The 25,480-nt window shown below is 42.1% G+C and overlaps 2 protein-coding genes across 3 annotated transcripts in view; one reads left to right on the top strand and one right to left on the bottom strand.

The window, feature by feature from the left end:
• The window catches only part of zgc:153867 (uncharacterized protein LOC337226 homolog), a 339,132-nt gene that overhangs the window by 106,457 nt on the left and 207,195 nt on the right, over positions 1-25,480 (bottom strand). The window lies entirely within an intron of this gene.
• tmem107l (transmembrane protein 107 like) lies at positions 4,364-23,716 on the top strand. Of its 2 annotated transcripts, none has more exons than XM_060938488.1 (6): positions 4,364-4,534; positions 6,522-6,612; positions 6,816-6,883; positions 12,128-12,228; positions 19,367-19,463; positions 22,882-23,716. In XM_060938488.1, the coding sequence occupies exons 2-6, from the start codon at positions 6,526-6,528 to the stop codon at positions 22,949-22,951; spliced, it is 423 nt and encodes a 140-aa protein (XP_060794471.1). In that variant the 5' UTR covers positions 4,364-4,534; positions 6,522-6,525; the 3' UTR covers positions 22,952-23,716. The 2 variants fall into 2 exon arrangements, with proteins under 2 accessions (XP_060794471.1, XP_060794470.1); XM_060938487.1 differs by having other exon boundaries at positions 6,442-6,612.

Raw genomic sequence — 25,480 nt, 5'->3', positions numbered from 1 at the left:
ACCTGCATGAAGAGCTCCTTTGACTGCATGTTTTCTTCACAGCAAAATCTTCCAAATGCAAGCACCACACCTCAACTCAACTCCAGGCCTTTTATCTGCTTAATTGAGAATGACATAATGAAGGAATTGCCCACACCAGCCCATGAAATAGCCTTTGAGTCAATTGTACAATTACTTTTGGTCCCTTTATAAACAGGGTGGCACATGTTAAGGAGCTGAAACTCCTAAACCCTTCATCCAATTTTAATGTGGATACCCTCAAATGAAAGCTGGAAGTCTGGACTTTATGTCCATATCCATTATATAACTATAACTTTAATATGTTTCAGTAAATAGGTAAAAAAAACAAAATTTGTGTCAGTGTCCAAATATATATGCACCTAACTGTATGTAGTTTGGTCCAATGCCATTTAGCGCTTTAAAAACAAGAAGTAGTGCTTTAAAATCAGTTCTATAACTAACAGGAAGCCAGTGTAGGGACCTTAGGATTGGAGTAATGTGTTCATTCTTTTTTGTTCTGGTTAACACCATTGCAGCTGCATTTTGTATGGTTTGTAGTTGCTTTATAGTTTTCTTAGGAAGTCCAGTTAAAAGTGCATTGCAATAATCTATCCTGCTGGAAATAAAATAGTGAATAAGTTTTTCTAGCTCACTCTCAGACATGAGGTTTCTTAATTTTGCAATATTCTTCAGGTGAAAAAATGCTGATTTAGTGACTGATTTCACATGGTGGGGCGGCACGGTGGTGTAGTGGTTAGCGCTGTTGCCTCACAGCAAGAAGGTCTGGGTTCGAGCCCCGTGGCCGGCAAGGACCTTTCTGTGTGGAGTTTGCATGTTCTCCCTGTGTCCATGTGGGTTTCCTCCGGGTGCTCCGGTTTCCCCCACAGTCCAAAGACATGCAGGTTAGGTTAACTGGTGACTCTAAATTGACCGTAGGTGTGAATGTGAGTGTGAATGGTTGTCTGTGTCTATGTGTCAACCCTGTGATGACCTGGTGACTTGTCCAGGGTGTACCCCGCCTTTCGCCCGTAGTCAGCTGGGATAGGCTCCAGCTTGCCTGCGACCCTGTAGAACAGGATAAAGCGGCTACAGATAATGAGATGAGATTTCACATGGTTGTTGAAGTTCAAATTACTGTCAATGATGATGCCAAGATTGTTACTGCACTGCGTTCCTCCCCCGAGTCGCGCGCTCATTCGTTTGTGTTCTTGGTCTCGGAGCCGCGTGCACGAAACAGACACAGAAGACAGAATCAACGTTTAACATAATTAACATCAATGCAATTTTTATGGAGACGTTTTAATGTTATTCTTTATTTTTTTTATCCAGTTGAATATTTAGCGTACAAATGTATTTTCAGCTCTTAAAAATGACCGAGGTCTGGAGCCCAGGGGCCTCAGAGCTGGCTATGGCCATCTCATCTCATCTCATTATCTGTAGCCGCTTTATCCTGTTCTACAGGGTCGCAGGCAAGCTGGAGCCTATCCCAGCTGACTACGGGCGAAAGGCGGGGTACACCCTGGACAAGTCGCCAGGTCATCACAGGGCTGACACATAGACACAGACAACCATTCACACTCATACCTATGGTCAATTTAGAGTCACCAGTTAACCTAACCTGCATGTCTTTGGACTGTGGGGGGAAACCGGAGCACCCGGAGGAAACCCACGCGGACACGGGGAGAACATGCAAACTCCGCACAGAAAGGCCCTCGCCGGCCACGGGGCTCGAACCCGGACCTTCTTGCTGTGAGGCGACAGCGCTAACCACTACACCACCGTGCCGCCCTGGCATACATGTCAACCCCTTTCGGCGTCCACCTGTAGTATCAGAGGAAGAAATCCATAAAATCAACATAAAATCCTTATAGCCTTCGAATCACACCAAACTTAATAAATAAGTAAATATAACTTGCCTGAGAACTTCGTCCAGCATGTCGAAAATCGCCTCGCCCGTGCCAATATTGCACACGGGCATGTCTATGATTCTTGACTTCGCCCCTCTGTTTATGTCGAAGATCCGCACCAAAATGGCCAGTCGCTTGTCTGTCTTTTTGTCATTGGATACGTCGATCATCAAGGAAAATGGTGACGTCCGGCAGTGCTGGATGATCGGTAGTGTAGCTTCAGGGGCCAAGCTCTTTTTGATTATTTGCGTTGCTTTGGTGCGCCTACAGCTAATAGATTTCGCAATCGTACTGTCCGTGCAAATTCGCGGCAACAGTTCTGTCAGGTGGTCCGCAACGGCTAGCGGCAAATTGTGCTGAGCAATAAAATTACAGATCGTAACTTCTGCTCTTATTACACTTGTTGGTTGATCATCGGTCTTAGGCTTTGCAAACATCATCATTTGCGGCTGATTCTGTTTCTGGTGCAAATTTCGCTGCTGTAGTTTGGACCTCATGTGTTCCCTCACGTCGTAAACTCCAGACGCCGCAACTTTATATCTCGCACACAAACTGTGCAGTGCGCGTACTCCTCATTTTTCGCCTGAACAATGACACCATTAAATGTCTCCTTCCATTCAGGAAGATACCGCCCGCCGTATCTCATTTTCTTTCTCGGTGTTCCCATTCTTTCACTATTCAAAATCTCTCAGGTGTAAACAATGTCGCTCTGCACAATGAGAATCGTTCGAACAAGGACCGTTTGGCGCGTTTAAATGCAGATCGTGCTCATGATCTGAATGAGCGAAGTTTCGCAGTCGCGATACTGCACGAGGCTTGAGGAATAAACATCCGGTTTCACATAGTCTGGGTTATCTGCCCCTGCATACACGCTGTTCTTTGTTCTTGCGACGATCAGCTGACGATGTTCAAGTAAGATACACAAAATAAATTTAGGTCAGAAAATACTGAAAATCCGTAAGACTTTGTTTATACGTCCGTACGCCCTTGAAATGAGCTAAAATCCGTATAATTTCCGGACAATCCGTATAGGTTGACGTGTATGCCCTGGCTACGGCCATTTCAAATGGTTTGCAATTAATTGGGATCCACTGTTTTTATCGTTTCAACCGCGCATCAGACCCTCGTCCAATTGGAAATGTCGTTCATGCACTTTTCTCCCCCAGGAGAATTTTGAAAAGTTGGCAAGCATGTGCATACATGACACTGTTTTGTCACGTGGTTGCCCAAGAAGAGATATTGTAGAGCAGGGTTTCCCAAAGTGTGGTGCGCGCACCCCCAGGGGTGCGCAAGCTGCCACTAGGGGGTGCGCAAGATAAAAAATGTAATGGCGATTTTTAACTCTTCTTCTACGCCGTAACGGTTCTGCAGTAGTTTGTGGCTTCATTCATTCATTCATTCGCGATGCTCAACTGGTTGAAATCGGCAAAACTAAATGCGCCACCACAAATCAGGGATGAAGGAGGAGAAACCCCAACAGATAGGGAGGAATCGGGGACAATTGGTGAGGAGGAGAGAAGAGAGGGAGACGGGATTGCAGCGGATATGCTCCTTAATTGTTGTATCTCTTTAAAATGCATATGTTCATAATTATCATTGCTATTTTTACTGTTATTATATGTTAACTTTTTTGCAAATTAAATTCACTCTCAATTCATTTTCATAGCCTTGTAATGACAGGGTTGTGTTGCTAGTGTTTTAAACACGGATGAAAATCATATATTTTCCCCATATCTGGCTGGTAGACTACATGCCTCGATGTGATCTCCCTTTGTAATGAATTTGCGCATTTACCGTGTTGCAACGTTTTAAAACTGTTACATTTCAATCAAATTCTATCTAATTCAAATACGAGAGCGCATAATATGTTAAGCCTCAGTCACAACCGGCCGTACGTGCTCCTACGGCCGGTCTACGTGCAAAAAACGCAAGAAACGCACGGAGGGCGCGCGTATGACGTGCTGATTTTCGAGCCGCAGACTGGCCGCAAAGGTTCTTTGTCATGTCAAACAAACTCTACGGGCGCTTACGGTTTTTTCCAGGTTGCAAGAAAACGCGCATCTTTCTCCATGAAAAAAAAAAAACGCAGCGATTTGGGAAACACCAAAAATCGCACGGCCAAAAAATTGTACGTCCCGTTGTGACCTCGGCTTTAATGTGATTCGATGTTCTCATTCGAGCATGACGTGCTGCCTTTGTAAGAAAGCTTTGGTGTTTTTGTTTTTTTCCACTTTTGTGGTTTCCTGCAGGTGTGGCAAACGATGTTTGTTATCATTTTAGCACGATTAAAGATGCTGCCTTTATAAGAAAGCGTGTGTTTTTTGAAACTGGGGAACTGGGGGCGCGGCCAAAAAGTTTGGGAACCGTTGTGAGAGAAATGTGACCCTTTCGGCCTTCCACTTTTGGGCGCCATGTTGCAGGAGCGCGCGGGAGCTGAGTTGTCCATAGCAACGGCAAACAACAAAAACAAACCATCCACGAATCTGCTTCACTTCCGGCTTGGTTTCTATTCGAATTGTGTTTTGTTTGGCGACGTACAGGCAAACTAATCGATTTAAAATCATATTAATTTGTCCCTGTATTGCATTTTGTATTCCAGGAGCACATTACTGCAGCTGGACGCGCAGGTACCTCAGTCTGATTACATCAGCAACTGTCTGTTTACTATCTACTTATACACTACCGTTGAAAAGTTTGGGGTCACTTTGAAATGTCCTTATTTTTGAAAGAAAAGCACTGTTCTTTTCAATGAAGATCACTTTAAACTAATCAGAAATCCACTCTATACATTGCTAATGTGGTAAATGACTATTCTAGCTGCAAATGTCTGGTTTTTGGTGCAATATCTCCATAGGTGTATAGAGGCCCATTTCCAGCAACTCTCACTCCAGTGTTCTAATGGTACAATGTGTTTGCTCATTGCCTCAGAAGGCTAATGGATGATTAGAAAACCCTTGTACAATCATGTTAGCACAGCTGAAAACAGTTGAGCTCTTTAGAGAAGCTATAAAACTGACCTTCCTTTGAGCAGATTGAGTTTCTGGAGCATCACATTTGTCTCATCTCATCTCGTTATCTCTAGCCGCTTTATCCTGTTCTACAGGGTCGCAGGCAAGCTGGATCCTATCCCAGCTGACTACGGGCGAAAGGCGGGGTACACCCTGGACAAGTCGCCAGGTCATCACAGGGCTGACACATAGACACAGACAACCATTCACACTCACATTCACACCTACGCTCAATTTAGAGTCACCAGTTAGCCTAACCTGCATGTCTTTGGACTGTGGGGGAAACCGGAGCACCCGGAGGAAACCCACGCGGACACGGGGAGAACATGCAAACTCCGCACAGAAAGGCCCTCGCCAGCCACTGGGGTCGAACCTGGACCTTCTTGCTGTGAGGCGACAGCGCTAACCACTACACCACCGTGCCGCCCTCATCACATTTGTGGGGTCGATTAAATGCTCAAAATGGCCAGAAAAATGTCTCGACTATATTTTCTATTCATTTTACAACTTATGGTGGTAAATAAAAGTGTGACTTTTCATGGAAAACACAAAATTGTCTGGGTGACCCCAAACTTTTGAACAGTAGTGTATATTGCATTATAGTTTAGGGCAATTCCATGTAAATGTCAACCTCACCATGCAAAAATAAAGCAACATGTAATACATCAAAACCACTCCCAGAGATGTCACCTAGGCCTGTATTTTACAGATGTGAATAAGTTGAACCAATTTGTAACCAACCTAATATGTCACTGTCAGTCTTTTTCTTATAATGTAAACCCCAAGCTAAAACCAACTTTGATCATGCACAATTCTATATTATTGCCACAAGCCACAGAAATGTATGCTAAAATCCACAAAACAGCAAAACAATAGCCATCCTAAATATTATTTAAGAACTTTGATAGTTTTAGCTGATATTTAGAGAGTTTTTCAAAGGGTTATGGTGGTTAAATTGCTGATTTTCTAAACATACGCCATGTCTATTTCAGACGCGTCACATCCGTAACGGAATTTCGTCACATCCATAACGCTGACTTTTCCTTCCGAAACTCTGCATGAAATACAAAATATTTTAAACAAAGATTTTTTTAATATTCACCTTGGACCCCTCTATCAAATGGATATCTCCATTTCGACATTAGGTTTACAATTTCACAGAGTTTGATAAAAATGTACAGCCACCCAAGAAAAGTGATACTTTTTCTGTCACATCCATAACGCATCTTTTATTGGCGTTTTCTGGCATGCCCTAGATGTACTATGGGAATTGTTCTTGTTCTATCACTTCTCCAGTATGGTACAGCCTTAAAATATGCAACACCTGTTTAAATACTGGGAGACAATAAAACATGCACTGGGTCATTTGTTGCCATTTTGAGTTCAAGTGTCACGTCCATAACGCTGGAATTGCTCTTTACTAGATTGTGCTTATGGCACTGTATAATAACTGCATTACAGTATAACTGACTATTCATGCACACTAGGCTGGATCTTTAACTTCACTCATATTTGTTTTCCTCTAGGATTACAAGCTAAGTAGGCAGCTATTCGAGTTAAAGTGAAATAGTTTGTGAAGTGATAGAATTTGTTTTCTCCCTTCGAGTTCAATGTGGGCGATAAGCAGCCTGATCCCAGCCCGGTTCCTCAGCCTTATTGCCCACCTGGTCATAGTCATCACCATACTCTGGTCAAGGGTGAGTCTCCTTCTGAGGATCTGAGCATCATTCATTTCTGAACTGTGTACAGTAGACCTGCCATACACACTAACAACTCTATACAGTATGTGGTTTTCCTACATATTCTTTACGACTTCTCAAATTTGGCTGGATAAAATGTGTCATATCGACTATTTTCATGAGAGACTGGGATAACCTTGTTGTCTCCGGCTGTGCTACAGGAGAACAATGTGAAAGCTTGTCTGCCGCTGACCTATACAGTCGAAGAATATAACATAGAGGACATGAGGTAAGAGTTTGTTGAAAAATGTCTAATCAGACACATCACGGAGCCTTAAAGCTAGACTGCCTTTCAGATTTTTCAAGTGTAGGTCATAAAAAGCTACTGAATTTGAATCATAATTTTATTAAATAGAACAATTAATGAATTTAAAGTGCATATCACGGGTAAATTCAGAAGCAAGATCAATGGAATTCTCCTATTTTATATTAAACTTTGGTCAAATATCTGTAACATTCTGCATTCTCTCAATTTTTTTTTTTTACCTTGCGCAATACCAGAAAAATTCAGTTGAAATCGAACCATTTGAGGCGAACTGGTCCGCCTCTGAAAAACTTGGCATTTGGATTTCCCGGCAAACATTGATTTTCGTGACGTCGCGTGCAGGACGCCTCCTTCTGAATCCTACGTCAGCGCTGGTTTGTTTATGAGAAAACGACCTGGTGGTTTTCTGCAAATTTCTTCAACGTTATCATGTAATTATTAAAATGGTTAACGGATGAACCGTAGGAGGGTGTAGCAACACCAATCTTGATGGGTACTCATCGTTTCCCAAAAGACCGGACAATGAGAGAGAAATGGGAGCGCTTGGTCTACACAGGCTGTGCACTGAAACCGTGCAAGCTCGCGCAGCCTGCTGGCGCTTCCACAGGTAACGTCACGAATCTGGCTCCAGACTCCCTTGGGATTTTTCCAGATGCGTTTTGTTGCAAAATTACCCTTCTGGATGAGTGTGTTAAAGGAGATACTTTCATATAAAAAATAAAAGGAAATTGGTCCAGGATATGCACTTTAAGGCCACGTGGCCCGAAATTCTCCGCTATTGTTTCCTGCTTCACCATGACGCATTACAAGATACTACGTCATGCATCACATGCTGGGCTTTCCCTGTTCGTACAAGGCATTGTGGGATACAAATTTGAAACAGGAGAGAAAAATGGAGGACGTGAGTGTGCGAATGAAACGTGAAAGACTGACTCCAGTAACGGAAAGAAAGCGAGAAGAAAAGACGTTGTTATATACGAAGGAAAGGAAACGCAAGACCAAACTAATAAATATCGGCGGTCAGCGAGCACCTCGGTGTGATCAGCTGTTCATTTAGCGACAGAATGATGGAACTGTCAGTGCACGGTCAAAGGTAAACCTGTAGATGGCAGTAATGCAACACTGTGGATGCCAGCTGCCGTAAAACCCAAAAGAAGAAGAAGGTGGTAAACCTGCGCATGTGCACACGGACTTCTGTCTGCTTGACTGCGCGAAGTGAAAGATTTCATGCACATTATTTGCTTTAATCCCCTCAAATTAAATAACTTCCCAGCCACAGAATGGCCTGGGTTTTTCTTTTTTGTTTTTTAGATCTTACAGAAATAAACATATATCACAACGACCAAATTTCACTTTGGCTGTGCCTGATCCATCTGCCAATCATCACTGATGCTGCAGTGTAACGATGCTCATTGTGCAGAATCATAAACCGCATATAACCCAGAAAATTTACTCATTAAAATATACTGTAAGCCTCGGAAGGGAAAGATTTGATCTGCTCTCTTTAATCTTACAGCATGTTTCTGGCGCTGGATTGTGGGGTAAAAATAGGCACTTTCCCTGAAATTACACACATCTCATAGGTAAAGGCTATTATGCTAGCCTGCTAAATCTAACCAAGTAGCAAAAAAATACAGTGTAGAAGAAAACTTTATCTGAAAGAACTTCACAACTGGGTAACTATACAAATTCCATAGCAAGGATAAACTAGATATCATTCAATAGTAATCAAATATAGCATGCACTGAGGCTCCGGTTGAAATTACGAATTCTCTGACGTGACTGGCATAGTACTATTTTGTGAGCCTCTCAGTGCATGGTATGTCTCATCTCATCTCGTTATCTGTAGCCGCTTTATCCTGTTCTACAGGGTCGCAGGCAAGCTGGAGCCTATCCCAGCTGACTACGGGCGAAAGGCGGGGTACACCCTGGACAAGTCGCCAGGTCATCACAGGGCTGACACATAGACACAGACAACCATTCACACTCACATTCACACCTACGCTCAATTTAGAGTCACCAGTTAAACTAACCTGCATGTCTTTGGACTGTGGGGGAAACCGGAGCACCCGGAGGAAACCCACGCGGACACGGGGAGAACATGCAAACTCCACACAGAAAGGCCCTCGCCGGCCACGGGGCTCGAACCCGGACCTTCTTGCTGTGAGGCGACAGCGCTAACCACTACTGCATGGTATGTTTGATTTTTATTCTCTCAACATTCACAGGATATGAGCAATCACATGCTCTGATTGGCTACTCTACGACTAGGATATCAACTCATATACCGTGAGTAGAGGAAAACAAAATGGCAGAGCGTGTTATTGAACCAACCGAGGACAAAATAAAAACTCTACTCGAAAACAAAACCTCAAAAATACAAAAAAAAAAGCAACAAAATATGGAATAAAACTATATGACAGTAAGAACATCTTTTTTATTTTTCAAGAATTATATTTTAGCATTTTTCACAAATTGTCATTTCGCCAGTTTGTTTACATTCTAAGCGGAAATGATTTTGTCAGACGATTTTTTAAAATAAAGTTTTTATTTATCAAATTTGCAAAAAAAAGCTCTGTTTCTTAAAATCCAGTGAATGTGGATAGAATAAAACAGTTATTCCACTCAAGCACGTTGTACATGGCTTATAGCCGACTCAGTACTATGCACCTCGTCGGCTGTCAGCTCATGTACGAGTCGATTTCGTGGAATAACTGTTAAATATCCTTTGTCAAAAAATTCCAAACTAAAAGTGTTAACTAGGCCATTATTAAAAATGTTCTGTTTCCGGTCCACTGGCCAGGTGAGTGCCGTTGAAATTTTTTTTTTTTAAACGCTGGTTTTTCGACATTTTTTGGGCTTTTTTTCACCTTTATTGGATAGGACAGTGTAGAGATAGGAAATGAGCAGGAGAGAGAGACGGGGAGGGATCGGGAAATGACCTCAGGTTGGAATCGAACCCAGGTCCCCGGATTTATGGTGTGGCAACTTATCCACCTGAGCCATGATGCCCCCAGATTTTTTGACATTTTTTTCGGGTTTGTAAATCTAAAATCGCATTCCCAGGGCTTTCCACTAAGGCTCATACTAGCCAGCCATGACAAATAAGTAGCCAGCCGGGGGGGAGTAAACACAAAATAAACTCCTGTGCACGCAGTTCCCAGGATTAAATGTATTTTCCACAGACCATTTATTTATTCACTTTACTCAAATACAAAGTAAAATGGCAGTAAATCTTCTTTCTTTTCTTGCGTATTGCATCATGAGGCGTTCCTGGCTTGTAAATCTCTTATTTTCGGTGCATGACACATTCACGCAGCTGAGCATGCTATGAATTAACAACGACAACGGTCTGCAGTGGTGGCTACACAAACACTCAGCGAACATTTCTCCATTTGTGTATGAAAATACACTCCAACCACTCAGTTTGGGTTCATTTACAACCAGCGGTGTCTTTTGATGCCAGCACGTAATTGAACGAGAGAAGACTGGTTTACCGGAGACAAAATAAGCGTCATCTCTGCTTCTGTTCCCTCCGACACACTACTGCCTCCGCCGAGCGTGCACGCACACACACCGCATGTCGGGGCCGCAGATGAATTACTCTCCCCTGATCAACGAAGTCAGCGGGGAATTTGTGGTTATTATCGATACAAACAGCGCGAATCACAACTTAAATGAGTGCGGTTCAGTTTGACATTATTGTCAGTCTGTTAGATAAACATTTAATTTTATTAAAATCGAAAATTAATATTTAGAGCCTGTGGGCTACAAAAATAATAGTCATTAAAGTAGCCGGCTGGACTTAATTGTGTAGTTGGCTGTTTGGCCGGCAGCCGGCGCTTGTGGAAAGCCCTGCATTCCGCGCAGAATATAGAACTGAATCAGCTCTGCGCATGCGTCGTGCGGCACAAAAAAAACGTCAGCCACCATGAAGGAAGGAGATCCGGAGTTTTCAAACATTTGCTTAAGTGTGAAATCGCAAAATGGTATTCTAGCGAACAACAAAATAGTAAAGATTCAGAAAAACAAATCATTCAGTGATCGTTTTAATAGTGTAATTTCATCCGAACTAGGCCTAACGCTCGATTCAGAACTACAAAAAGTCAGTGTGTCGGACATTTTAAGTACCTTTGTAAAAGTTTTGCAAATGTTGCAGTCAGCATTTAAAATGCTAACTTAAAGTTTTTGTACAAGTTTCAGTTGATTAAACTGTCATATTTTATTAAATGTGTCTGCTTTTGTAATAAAAAAGCACTGAAAGAAAAAGCAAACACAGCATTGCGATTTCTTATCCATCCATATTTCTAAAAAAAAAAAAATCCCTCCCTCCCGACTGAATTTTTTTGCTCACCCGGTGGACAGGAAACGGATTTTTTTTAAGGATGGCCCTACAAAGAATTAGAAATAAACCTGCAAAAAATATTGGAGGTCTAACTCTGCCTCATGAGGCATGATCATGATACGTAGATCTACACACACACACAAATGCTCGCGGAGCCACAGCTGTGATCGAGTTGGCCGTATAGCTTGAAATTGTGACGTTGGTTCATAGTATATCCAGGATATACCATGACTGACTCACACCATATCTGTTTTTTTTTTTTGACATCCCGAGATGCATTGCTTAATCAGTGGTGGAATTATTTTATGTCACGTGACCCATCCTTGACCAATCCCAACATGGGAATTTTTTGATGAGGAATATAACTTCCAATAGCTTCCATTTCAATTGTTAATATTGGACTCTCTCTCTCTCTCTCTCTCTCTCTCTCTCACTCCTCTCATTGGCTGCCAGCTCTTACCGAGTAATCTTCTTTTTTTTTTTTCAACAAAAAAAAAATCTGGCATATTGTAACTTTTAAATATAGAGTAAGCCATAAACAGATTCATAGTGGCATGAAAATGTCTGCTTGGCTCCATTTTAAACTTCATACTCCCACATTAAGTAGTATGCCAAAATATTATGCCACTATCAATCCTAATACTCGAACACCATTCATGGTGTACTATTCTAACATACTATTGTTGTATTTAAGATTTGACCTATTATTTCAAATCAGGATAGAAAAAGGAGTTTATCAGTAATCCTTGTTTGGCAATAGTTTTTCAGTGCTGGGTTTGTGCATGTTTTAACTGTATTCTGACTTTTTTATGCATGGTCTGCTCTTCATCATTGCTTTATTTTCCATTCTCTCTTCTGTGCAGGCTGGTGGTGGCCTTATCCGTGACCCTGGGCCTGTTTGCTATAGAACTCATTGGGTTTTTCTCCGGAGCGTCCATGTTCAACAACAATCAAGGACTTTTATGTATCCTTACTTGTACAGTAACATCATCATTTTAATCCATTGTCCCTGCTGAATCCAAAATTGGACTGGGTGGACTTTCACCAGTGTTGCAGTCAAGTCACTAAACCTCGAGTCCGAGTCCAGTCTCAAGTCAGAGTCAAGTCCAAATCATTAAAGAAAATTTTGAGTCGAGTCCGAGTCAAGTCCACTATTGATCTGAGTCGAGTCCGACACAAATGACACGGCTGTCACACACGCACACGCTCTAAAATACATTGATAGCTTTGAGTAGTGTGAAGATGTGTCCCATACCATAACCTATAGTAAATTAACACTAGCTAGTTCATCGGTCAGCAAGCAAGCCCTGCTATCAACAGGGCAATGAACATAGCGTGTCACTTCCTTCTCTGGGTGGAGCTTACCAAATGACGATTGAAGTTCGAGGTTGTCCCCGTCGTCTCCTCGATAGTTCTTCTACATATGGAACACATCGCAGTGCATTTTTTCCCACTGCATGAGAAGTCTGTATAAGCAAAGCGGACAATCCTAGGGGCGTCTCTCCAGGCATTTTAGCACCATTAACGTTAGTTTGTTCCTGAACGTGACATATCAAAGTCCTTCCCATGCCATGTGGCACATAGTGCGGCGCCGATCTCTGTTTCCGTAGCCCTCGGCCTCTTGCCTATTACGGTACATAGCTAGGGTTACAGTGGGGGGCTGGTCCTCTGGTAACCGCAAGAGTTTGACTCCCCGCTCGCATCTGTATTGCAGCGTGCCTTGCCAGACGGCAGTAGGTACCATTTTTATGATGGTCTTTGGTATGACCCGACCGTGAGTAGAAATCGCAATTTCCCGATCGAAATTTAGCGGACACGCTAACCACTAGGCCAACTCACAGTACCCGAACGTGACATATGAACAGGTGAATATGCATTCTCTTGCACGAAATTAGTATAAAAATTAACGCAGATGTAAATATCTTTCCCAAATTATTATGGCATGTAACAAAAAATAAAGAAAAAATCAGAATCCTCGTCTCCAATTTACGCATCCAAATGCAGTTAATGCACGAGTCCGATTCCGAGTCATCAGTGCTCAAGTCACAACTCCTTAAAATTAGGGCACGAGTCGGACTCGAGTACTACAAGCCTGGTTTTCACTATTATGTAGACAGAACATTCAACTAGCTGCATCGAAGTTTTGCATACAAAACCATACACATACGTGGATAAGAAATAAAAACATGAAAAATAAAACAAAAAAAAAGAGAAGTGTTTTAGTAAGGCTACAGTCACACTACAGCTCGCAATGGGTTTGTGAATACTTGGCAATGAAAAATTGGTAGCATCGCTACCAATCGTGTGATGCACGCCGCACGTTCTCGGAGCTTCGCGAATTGTTTTTTGCTGGGAGAAAATTTTCACTGCATGCATTGAAATTTGGTGGTGATGTTTTTGTTGGCAAACTAAGCAGCCAATACTTGCAGATGTGTTTGGGAATACTTCCCGAAGCTCAGGGATGTATCACCACCAAACGCCTCGTTTTCATCGATAACCCATCGCAAGCTGTAGTGTGACCGTAGCCTAATGTGTGGAGACAACACAAAGTTCAAAGTTCAAAGTGTTTATTGTCATATGCACAGTAAGGACATGTCCTCTTGCACAATGAAACTCTTAGTTTGCTGTCCACCATCAATGCCAATTACAAATAAATAAATAGGCGAAAGAAGTAATACAAACTAAAGGCAATATAGTGCAAAAATAAAAGCCAAAAAACACCCAGTATAGTACAAAACAAAGGTAAATGTAGTGCAAAATAGGTCGTGTAATACAAAAATAAAGCAATGATCGGACGTTACAGCAGAAGGGCAGTAATGTGCAAACAAATGTAAACAGATGTAAACAGTCAAGGACAGTTTACAGGGAGGTAGTCCATGGTTATAGACTCCTGTCAGCTGTTCAGGAGTCTGATGGCGGTGGGAAAGAAAGAGTTCTTTAGTCTGACAGTCTTACATTTCACACTTCTGTACCTCCGGCCTGAGGATAGGAGTGTGAACAGTCCGTGCTGGGGGTGGGTGGGGTCTTTGAGGATGGAGGCAGCTCTCCTGTGGACTCTGCGGTGGTAGATGCTCTGCAGAGAGGGCAGTGGAGTTTTGGTGATCCTCTCAGCAGTCTTCACCACCCTCTGCAGGTGTTTGCGGTCCATAGCTGTAGTGCTGCCGTACCACACAGTGATGCACTTGGTCAGGATGCTCTCAATCACGCAGCTGTGGAAGTTGCTGAGGATGTTGGGTGGCATACCAAACTTCTTCAGCCTCCTCAGAAAGTACAGTCGCTGCTGAGCCTTCCTAACCAGCTGTGTGGTGTTGTGTCCATGTGAGGTCCTCACTGATGTGAACACCAAGGTATTTGAAGCTGCTCACCCTCTCCACCTCAAGCTCCCGGATGAACAGTGGCCGATGAGGTCTCCTCTCCTTCCTCATGTCCACTATCATCTTCTTCGTCTTGTCTGTGTTGAGGGTGAGGTTGTTGTCCTCAAACCATGACACTAGACTGACCACCTCCCTCCTGTAGGCCATTTCATCTCTGCCAGTGATGCGTCCTATCACTGCAGTGTCGTCCGCGAGCTTCAGGATGATGATGTCCTTGTGGGAGGCGACATAGTCGCCTGGGTGGTCCAAGTGTGTGTGTGCGCGCCTCCTCTCTGTGCTGTAGCTGGAGGTCTCAAAGCAGGTGTAGAAAGTGTTGAGGTCATCCGGCAGGCTGTCTGTGGAGCTGATGGTGCTGGTGGTGGTCCTGTAGTCTGTGATGTGCTGCAGGCCTTGCCACATCTGCCCGGGGTCAGCAGTAGAATAGAAGCCATCCAGCTTCTCTCTGTATTGCCTCTTGGCCGCTGTAATGGCTTTCCTCAGTCCATACTTCACCGCTTTGTACTCCGTCTCATTGCTTGATCGAAATGCAAGAGAGCAAGCACGCAGCATGCGTCGTACCCAGGGCTTTGAACCGGTTCAAGGAACGAAAACGAAAACCGGGAACTTTTTCTATTTCACATGGAACAGAAACGAAACCAGAAACTTTATTATTTTTTATGTTCCAGAACAGAAACGCTTATTAAAAATAATGGTAACCGGTTAATACCGGTTTTTATTTCGTTCCTCAAAGTTTCCGTAGCCTACAAATAAAAAAGTCATTCTTCTCCTGCGCAAGTTTCTATGACCCGCTGGGGTTCACTTCCTGTGTGACGTTCGCTGACTGAATGGAGAGAGCGGGAGGGTGGACTACTATCACGTCTCCACATCTTAAATAAGAGGTAAATATTGCAGTCTATTGTTGTTCAAAAACGTCAGTTTCAAACACGATATCAATATATTTGTCCACGTTAATGAGAGGCTCGCGAACATTAAATGACGTTAACCTCTGTTAGCCTATCAATGCATAGGGCCTGACTCGCCTTTGGTAACACACTAAACGAATTATCTTTCATTTTTGGCACTTTTTCTGTTTGTGTAGATGGGAAGACATACTGAGAATCCAAATCGCCAACATTTGAAATAATAATTGTTTTGAATTATTTCTTGTCTTATTTAATGAAGGTTGTAATAGAATTAGCCTACATTTGGCTTAAGCTGGATGAGACAGAGACATAATTTTATAGCCATTTGTTAAACAGCTGACAGGGAACGTAATTAACCGTTCCGGGAACGAAATTTTTTTGTTCTAACCGGTTCGGGAACGTCTGTTTAATGGTGGAACCCAAAACCGGAAACGTTAAAATTCCGTTTCTGTTCGGAACGAGCCAATAGGAAAAAAATTCTGGTTCAAAGCCCTGGTCGTACCTGAACGTTTACCCAGGGCCAGTGATGATAGATAATGCCGTCTCCTCATAGGGTTTTCATCATTTTCCTACTCATCAAACTATTCAATAAGCCCTCATGCGCTGTGGATGAGGACAGGGTCATCCTGGATAGAAATGTTTCATCGTAGCATAAAGTTGAGCAGTCAGAAGAACTTTTTATTGATTTGTTCCTTCTTAGCAGACATGTGGACTCAAACCATGTCAGAAAAAGTCTGCATAGCAGATCTGCCGAGCCCCCTCAATGTATAGGGGTCAAGAATTCAGCCCTGTACGGTTCTCTTGATTTATTCCATGCGTGGACTCGTCCACTTGTCAAGAATATCATTTCGAATAAATAATCCGACCAGATCACTTTTTCCGCATGGCTGTAGATCAGTGCTGATGATTTTTGCGCTGCTGAACTCTTTCATGTGCATTCATATTTGTAATGAGGGATTTCTGCACTGCGAATGATCACCACGTCCGGCATTCTCAGTACATTTTCAGTTGCTGTTCTGTTTTTCCTCACATTTTGCACTAATGCACGAGCAGCATGGCCACTGAATGTGCTCAGTGTGTTCTTTCCATCACAATTTCCTTCCCGATTTATTGACATCATTCTCATTGAAAAAAATCAGTCATGACGTTCTTATGTTGACACATAGCCAGTCGAGCAGACGCTGTGGTTGAGGCTGCTGTAACCGAACACCTTCTTGATCCCAAATCAAGGTTTCCTTAGCATTTTATACGTACAGTGCCAACCACAATTACTGGCACCCCTTGTAAAGATTAGTAAAAAGGGTTAGAAAAAATCCACCTTTTTGTGGAGTCACTTCATCTCTCACTAAAAAAATGAGAAAAATCCAACTTTTAGTTGAAATAAATTTATTCACCGGAAAACAAATCCCTCATCAAGAAATAATTAATTTCAACAAAAAACAGCACTGTACAATTCTGAGGCTTAGTAATGGGATAGTAACAGGGCTCGACTAGCACTTGCCCGATGGCCCGGCGGTGTTTTTTACGTCTTTCGGGCCAGTTCGGGCCACTAAATTTGGCCAAACAGTGGCCCGGGCAGGCCAGTACGTTTTTGATACAAATTAACAAATTTTATTACTCATATTTTACCCAGAATTGTGAAGAAATTGTTCGTAAAATGCACCTTTTCGATACGAGGTCCGCCATCTTTGTTTTTGTCATCCTCCGCTCCGCAGCAGGAGTGTGTTGTCTTCGTGCATCTTCGGAGATGTTCGGCTTCATTTTGAACTCGGCAGCCAATCAGAGTGCGCGACGTCATGCTTGGTTTACAACTCGCCAAATCGTAAAACAGCATTTCACCACACGCGCTTTAGCTTCAGATGGTGTAAAATCGTTCAGACTTTGTATATTATATCAAAATTTCAGGATACACTGCCAAGAAATATGGCTACACGTGTATCAACTTTTAGTGATTCAAGAATTAAGTATAAATGTTGGTTGCTATGACTGAAATAGAAGAACAGATAAAATAATGTGGTAAATTAGATCTGATCCCATATATTATATTATTCAAATATCCAAAGATGATGAAATCTATCAAAATAGCCAAACTAGGTTTACATTAGTTCATTACAACAAATAACTATTCTGACCCTCTCTGGTACAACCAGACCATGCTAAACCCAGTATACCCCCAGTCGCTAGGGTATCTGCTGTTGCCATGGCACCGGTTTATGCAAATGAGCTGAATTTGCAAAAATTTACTACTAGTTCCCCCAAGGACATATCCTGAAAATTTGGTGTTTATATCTTCTCGTCTCGTCTCGTCTCGTCTCGTCTTCTTCCGCTTTATCCGGGACCGGGTCGCGGAGGCAGCAGTCTAAGCATGGAAGCCCAAACTTCCCTCTCCCCAGACACCTCGGTCAGCTCCTCGGGAAGAACACCGAGGCGTTCCCAGGCCAGCCGAGAGACATAGTCCCTCCAGTGTGTCCTGGGTCTTCCCCGGGGCCTCCTCCCGGGGGGACATGCCTGGAACACCTCCCCAGGGAGGCGTCCAGGAGGCATCCGAAAAAGATGCCCGAGCCACCTCAGCTGGTTCCTCTCGATGTGGAGGAGCAGCGGCTCTACTCCGAGCTCCTCCCGAGTGACTGTGCTTCTCACCCTATCTCTAAGGGAGCGCCCAGCCACCCTGCGAAGGAAACTCATTTCGGCCGCTTGTATCCGCGATCTTGTTCTTTCGGTCATTACCCATTAATTAATTAATTATTAAAAAAACCCCAAATATTTCACCCCTTTTTGGCTCACCTGAGCATACCTGTTAATTAGCTAATTAACAGGTAATTAGGGTTATAAATCACCCCTGAGCAGGTAAGGCTTTGCAAAAATCTCACTAGATTATTCCCCAAAGTCCACCCTTTCAGGAAATGTCTGGTTTGTCAGTGATTCTCATGATATTTTATTAATTAAGAAATAAAACTTCTTCATGGGCAATAAAAATGCCCATTTAAATCCAGCATGATAAGGGTTAGTATGCCACCCTCACCTTTCATCCAGACTTGAGACTGGCCTGTGTGTGTCTTGTGGCTATTATATAAAGGTGTATTTAAAAAGTTCATTGTACTTCTATTTCTATAAAAATATCTACAGTGGTGAGAATTCAATATCTACAATGTTGAGAATATATGAGCCAAAGTTGAAACCATGACAAAAAAGGAAAATATGTCTCCATCACACAGGGTGGGTTACAGGCAAAGCTTATTCTATAAACAAGTTAGTTGCATGGTGAGGCAAAACTTAGCTTATTCTAAAACTTATACAAACAATTGTTAATGTAAAACAGTAATCAACAGCATGTGTTAAACGAACAGAGAACAAGAACAAAGGAAATTTTTAAATGTAACTAAGAAATTGATAGAACAAGAAATGCAAACAATAAAATATCAATGTGAACAAACAATAAAGATATGATAATGTTAGCGAAATATGAATAATCTTATTTTCATTAATTTCACCTTAAAATGCACCAGAATGCACGAATATGAATTGAAAAATCAAAATTTTCCAGGGGAGGGCCCCCGGACCCCCCTCTTTCTGCAAGCACCTGTGGTGCTTGCAGCGGCTGCCTGCGGCAGCTGTGATTCGGGTACCGCGCGCATTCGGGCCACCACGTTTTTCATTTGGGCCAGTAACTTTTCAATTCCATTGGCCCAATGGGCCACCAGTGGTAAATGCTTAATGTCTAGGCCTGAGTAATGATAATTACTGTAGTACTGCTACACAGTAATTGTTGAAGTGTAACTGGATAATTATAGAATGCTATGTTACTTTCCTGACAATGAATATTCAGCTACAGCGTGTCATGCAAGCGGCTCTGTTGCACTGCTTTTCTTTCTGTTTGAGCAGTGGACTTGCAGCATTTACTGGTGGATCTTTGGCTTCTGCAGGTGAGACAGCAGTCGAGGTGTAACAGTGCCACTATCTGTATCTTTATCTGTTTAGTGCTCCAAATATCTGTGCCTGTGTCTGTATTTAGATTTAAAGTGCTGATGACACGTTTTTGACATCTTTGGCGATGTTTTATAACATAAAAAGTAATTCCCGATGATCCATATATTAATTCACGAAGGCGTCTATTTTACAAGTTATGATAAAAAACGCGGCTATCTGGGCAAATTTGACGGGGCTGCAGCACCCAGGAGACGGAGGAGGAGGAGGGGCTATATGACGTCAGCGAAAGAACCTTCCTCCTCACTTACCAATTTGTTGTTGATGCGACAGGTGTTCAGTTTATCATTATTAGTATTTTTATTAGACATTATATATATATATATATATATATATATATATATATATATATATATATATATATATATATATATATATAAGTTATTATGCCTTCGCGTTGTGTTGCCGGCTTTTGCTCCAAAACCCACAAGGATGGGGTAAGTTTATTCAAGTTTCCCAGAGATCCCGAGCTGCATGCGAAGTGGGTGAAGCAAGTCAGGCGCACTCGTGACAAGTGGGAGCCCTCACCAACATCCGTCCTGTGCTCTGAACACTTCGATTTGGATTGTTTTGACACCCTTCCCAGCTTAAAAGAATCTCTTGGGTGTTCAGTTCAGCACAAACGTGTGTTACTACCATCAGCAGTGCCTACACAGTGTTGCCAGATTGGGAGGTTTCCCGCCCAGTTGGGCGGTTTCAAGTGCATTTTGGTGGGTTTTGAACATATTTTGGGCTGGAAAACGTCAGCAGTATCTGTTGCCAGATACTGCTGAAGTTTTCCAGCCCAAAATATGTTCAAAACCCACCAAAATGCACTTGAAACTGCCCAACTGGGCGGGAAACCTCCCAATCTGGCAACACTGCCAGTATTCCGGAGGGGGTCTACTAGTAGCTATGCCGGATCCAAAGACAGTCCTCCTGTCAGAACATGTGTAACGTGTTGTGAAACGACATAAGATAAAGGTACGTAGAGCTATAGATTCTACATGATAATCATAAATGTAATCATAAAGTCAGCGTGATATCAGTCATGCATTTGCTTGTGAAAGCTTGCGGCTTTCATGTAACTGCCGCCTAGCAACGAGAGGCAAAGGGTAAAGAGGGTAGGCTATCATAGATTCTATTCGGAAGAGATCAACACAATTCTAGACTCCCAGAAGAGGAAGAGCTAGCACTAGAGAGTTCACCGGCGTTTTCATGCGCCATTTCCATTGAGTAGAACCAGAGTAGAACAGCCAGTGAACCGCAGCGTGTTCTCCCGCTGACGTGACAACATGGCCGCGAGCCATGGACCCAGTTTTCTTGCGCTGTGCAATTAAAAGTTGGATATTCACGTAACAACAGCTTCTTTTCACGTAATTATAACAGAAATCTAACATGTTTGCCATGTTGTATAGTTTATTTAAGAAATTGCATAGAGTCATGTTCGTGTCATCAGCCCTTTAAACCCTAAACCAGAAGGGTTTTTAAATGAAAAAAAAAAAGAACCCTACCACTATACCCATGGAAACGTTGAAAAAAACTCCAGCGGTAGAAATGCCAGCACTGTCAATATGACGGCTCAAACCTCAGCTACATCACTCAGGTTCATCACTGGTCTCTACTAGAAATGGACATGGGACTTTTAAAATCCTTGCACAGTTACAACCCCAGTTCCAAAAAAGTTGGGATGCTGTGTAAACTGTAAATAAAAACAGGATGCGAAGATTTGCAAATCATGGAAACCCTGTATTTCATCGAAAATAGTACAAAGACAACATATCAAATGTTGAAACTGAGAAATTGTATTGTTTTTTGAAAAATACATGCTCATTTTGAATTTGATGCCAGCAACACTATTCAAAAAAGTTGGGACAGGGGTGTGTTTACCACTGTGTTGCTTCACCTCTACTTTTAAGAACTCTGTAAATGTTTGGGAACTGAGGAGACCAAGTGCTGTAGTTTTGAAAGAGAAATGTTGTCCCATTCTTGCCTGATATACAATTTCAGTTGCTCAACAGTTCGGGGTATCTTTTGTCATATTTTGCACTTTGTAATGCACCAAATATTTTAAATGGGAGACAGGTCTGGACTGCAGGCAGGCCAGTTTAGCACCTGGACTCTTTTACTACGGAGCCATGCAGTTTTAATATGTGCAGAAAGTGGTTTAGGATTGTCTTGCTGAAAGAAGGAAGGCCTTCCCTGAAAAAGATTTTGTCCAGATGGCAGCATATTGCTCTGAAACGTGTATATATCATTCAGCATTAATGATGCCTTCCCAGATGTACAAGCTACCCATGTCATGTGCACTAATGCCCACTCATACCATCACAGATGCTGGCTTTTGAACTGTGCACTGATAACAAGCCAGATGGTCCCTCTCCTCTTTAGCCTGGAGGACGTGGTGTCCATGATTTCTAAAAAGAATTTCTACTTTTGATTTGTCAGACCTCGGGACAGTTTTCCACTTCGCTTCAGTCCATCGTTAAAGAGCTCGGGCCCAGAGAAGGTGGCACTGTTTCTGGATATTGTTTATATCTGGTTTTAACTTGCATTTGTGGATGCAGTAATGAACTGTTTTCACAGACAATGGTTTTCCGAAGTGTTCCTGAGCCCATACAGTGATTTCCACTACAGACACGTGTCTGCTTTTAATGCAGTGTCTCCTGAGGGCCTGAAGATCACAGGCATCCAATGTCAGTTTTCAGCCTTGTCTCTTGCATACAGAGATTTCTCCAGATTCTCTGAACCTTTTAATGATATTATGTACCATAGATGATGTGATCCCCAAATTCTTTGCAATTTTACATTGAGGAACGTTATTCTTAAATTGTTGCACTGTTTGCCCTCACAGTCTTTCATAAAGCGGTGAACCCCTCCCCATCTTTACTTCTGAGAGACTCCGCCTCTCTGGGATGCTCTTTTTATACCCAGTCATGTTACTGACCTGTTGCCAATTAACCAAATTAGTTTGTTTTAACATTACACAACGATTTCAGTCTTTTGTTGCTCCTGTCCCAACTTTTCTGAAACATTGCTGACGTCAAATTCAAAATGAGCATATATTTTTCAAAAAACAATAAAATTTATCAGTTTCAACATTTGATATGTTGTCTTTGTACTATTTTCAATGAAATATTGAGTTTCCGTGATTTTGCAAATCTTCATATTCTGTTTTTATTTACGTTTTACAGCGACTCAACCAGGCAGTTATGAAGGATGAATGACTTACGCAGTACATACGGATTCATATTCGGATTTATCCCTTGTCAAATATGTTGCATATATGCAAATGTTTGGATAAAGACATGAACCATGATCATAAATGCCTTTGTCCTGAAGCTTTCTATATCTCCTTCTGTCCTTTGCTCTTTTTAGTGTGATCCCAGCCGTGTATGAGATGATCCTGCTTATTGCTGTTTTTGGTCTGAAGAAGAAGCCACTATGAATGCGTCAGTGCTAACAAAATCTCCTTCATGGGATAAGTGAAGATTATGTTGCCAAGCAACAAGGTTATCGGTGGTCTATATAAAATTCAAATATGAATAATTTCTTCTTCTTCGATTCAGAGTTCTAGTTCTGATTAAATGAATATCTCTCAGTGGAAGTTGAGTGTTAAGAATTTTATACCTTGTGTTTTGTGTTGCATCGATGATTTGTGCTGGTTTTATACATTTTATAGTAAAGTATTTGTATTCGCAGAAAATTGTTTCATAAGTGTTTCAGGATGTTTTGATACCCGAGTACATACTTTATTTTAAGTTGAACCAATCATGTTCACCCTGAACTCCTTTCCAAGTGGTGCAGAGATCGATTTTCAGCATCATGGTTTTTCACTGAAAACAGGCTTGACCAAATGTGGATTAAATGTACAAAAAGCCTGTAGTCTGTGAAAAACCCTTCAGTGTGCCAGAATTACTCGAGTTGCAGAAGTGAAGCCTACACTGTAAAAAATGTAACTTGCAAAATTGTTGAGTGAAAAAAGGATTCTAAGTTGAATGAACAAATTTCCCTTCTAATTGTTCAAATAACTTAAAAAAAAATAGTTGAGACGCCTTTCCTTCGCCACAAGTTCATAGGAATTGGAAAATTACAACCCCGATTCCAAAAAAGTTGGGACAAAGTACAGATTGTAAATAAAAACAGAATGCAATAATTTACAAATCTCAAAAACTGATATTGTATTCACAATAGAACATAGACAACATATCAAATGTCGAAAGTGAGACATTTTGAAATTTCATGCCAAATATTGGCTCATTTGAAATTTCATGACAGCAACACATCTCAAAAAAGTTGGGACAGGGGCAATAAGAGGCTGGAAAAGTTAAAGATACAAAAAAGGAACAGCTGGAGGACCAAATTGCAACTCATTAGGTCAATTGGCAATAGGTCATTAACATGACTGGGTATAAAAAGAGCATCTTGGAGTGGCAGCGGCTCTCAGAAGTAAAGATGGGAAGAGGATCACCAATCCCCCTAATTCTGCGCCGACAAATAGTGGAGCAATATCAGAAAGGAGTTCGACAGTGTATAATTGCAAAGAGTTTGAACATATCATCATCTACAGTGCATAATATCATCAAAAGACTCAGAGAATCTGGAAGAATCTCTGTGCGTAAGGGTCAAGGCCGGAAAACCATACTGGGTGCCCGTGATCTTCGGGCCCTTAGACGGCACTGCATCACATACAGGCATGCTTCTGTATTGGAAATCACAAAATGGGCTCAGGAATATTTCCAGAGAACATTATCTGTGAACACAATTCACCGTGCCATCCGCCGTTGCCAGCTAAAACTCTATAGTTCAAAGAAGAAGCCGTATCTAAACATGATCCAGAAGCGCAGACGTCTTCTCTGGGCCAAGGCTCATTTAAAATGGACTGTGGCAAAGTGAAAAACTGTTCTGTGGTCAGACGAATCAAAATTTGAAGTTCTTTATGGAAATCAGGGACGCAGTGTCATTCGGACTAAAGAGGAGAAGGACGACCCGAGTTGTTATCAGCGCTCAGTTCAGAAGCCTGCATCTCTGATGGTATGGGGTTGCATTAGTGTGTGTGGCATGGGCAGCTTACACATCTGGAAAGACACCATCAATGCTGAAAGGTATATCCAGGTTCTAGAGCAACATATGCTCCCATCCAGACGACGTCTCTTTCAGGGAAGACCTTGCATTTTCCAACATGACAATGCCAAACCACATACTGCATCAATTACAGCATCATGGCTGCGTAGAAGAAGGGTCCGGGTACTGAACTGGCCAGCCTGCAGTCCAGATCTTTCACCCATAGAAAACATTTGGCGCATCATAAAACGGAAGATACGACAAAAAAGACCTAAGACAGTTGAGCAACTAGAATCCTACATTAGACAAGAATGGGTTAACATTCCTATCCCTAAACTTGAGCAACTTGTCTCCTCAGTCCCCAGACGTTTACAGACTGTTGTAAAGAGAAAAGGGGATGTCTCGCAGTGGTAAACATGGCCTTGTCCCAACTTTTTTGAGATGTGTTGTTGTCATGAAATTTAAAATCACCTAATTTTTCTCTTTAAATGATACATTTTCTCAGTTTAAACATTTGATATGTCATCTATGTTCTATTCTGAATAAAATATGGAATTTTGAAACTTCCACACCATTGCATTCCGTTTTTATTTACAATTTGTACTTTGTCCCAACTTTTTTGGAATCAGGGTTGTAAGTTAAGTGAACTCATATATTCAAGTGCTGATTGACGCCCCTTAACCGATGCCACTGCGCATGTGCACTTCACAAGTTCGAAAGTTTCAACGGTCGGGTGGAGTGAGAAGTCCGTGGAAACTGACACGAGACGTTGTATAGGAGTAGAGACTAAGCTTTCCTCAACAGAGGCCAGGGAATTCCCTCCTTGTATGTCAGTATTTGTTTCTGTTTGTGTAATAATAGGCAAAGTGAAGTAAGTTTAAGTGTTGAGAGGTTTGTGTTAACTAAAAAATGT

The sequence above is a fragment of the Neoarius graeffei genome, chromosome 13 (genome assembly GCF_027579695.1).
Source record: "Neoarius graeffei isolate fNeoGra1 chromosome 13, fNeoGra1.pri, whole genome shotgun sequence".
Taxonomy (NCBI): domain Eukaryota; kingdom Metazoa; phylum Chordata; class Actinopteri; order Siluriformes; family Ariidae; genus Neoarius; species Neoarius graeffei.
This window is presented reverse-complemented; position numbering and strand designations above follow the sequence as displayed.

Coding starts and splice junctions, on each gene's coding strand:
- tmem107l (XM_060938488.1), top strand. CDS start 6,526: ATGTGGGCGATAAGCAGCCTGATCCCAGCCCGGTTCCTCAGCCTTATT. Junction 6,613..6,815: donor TCACCATACTCTGGTCAAGG/GTGAGTCTCCTT, acceptor GCTGTGCTACAG/GAGAACAATGTGAAAGCTTG. Junction 6,884..12,127: donor TATAACATAGAGGACATGAG/GTAAGAGTTTGT, acceptor TCTTCTGTGCAG/GCTGGTGGTGGCCTTATCCG.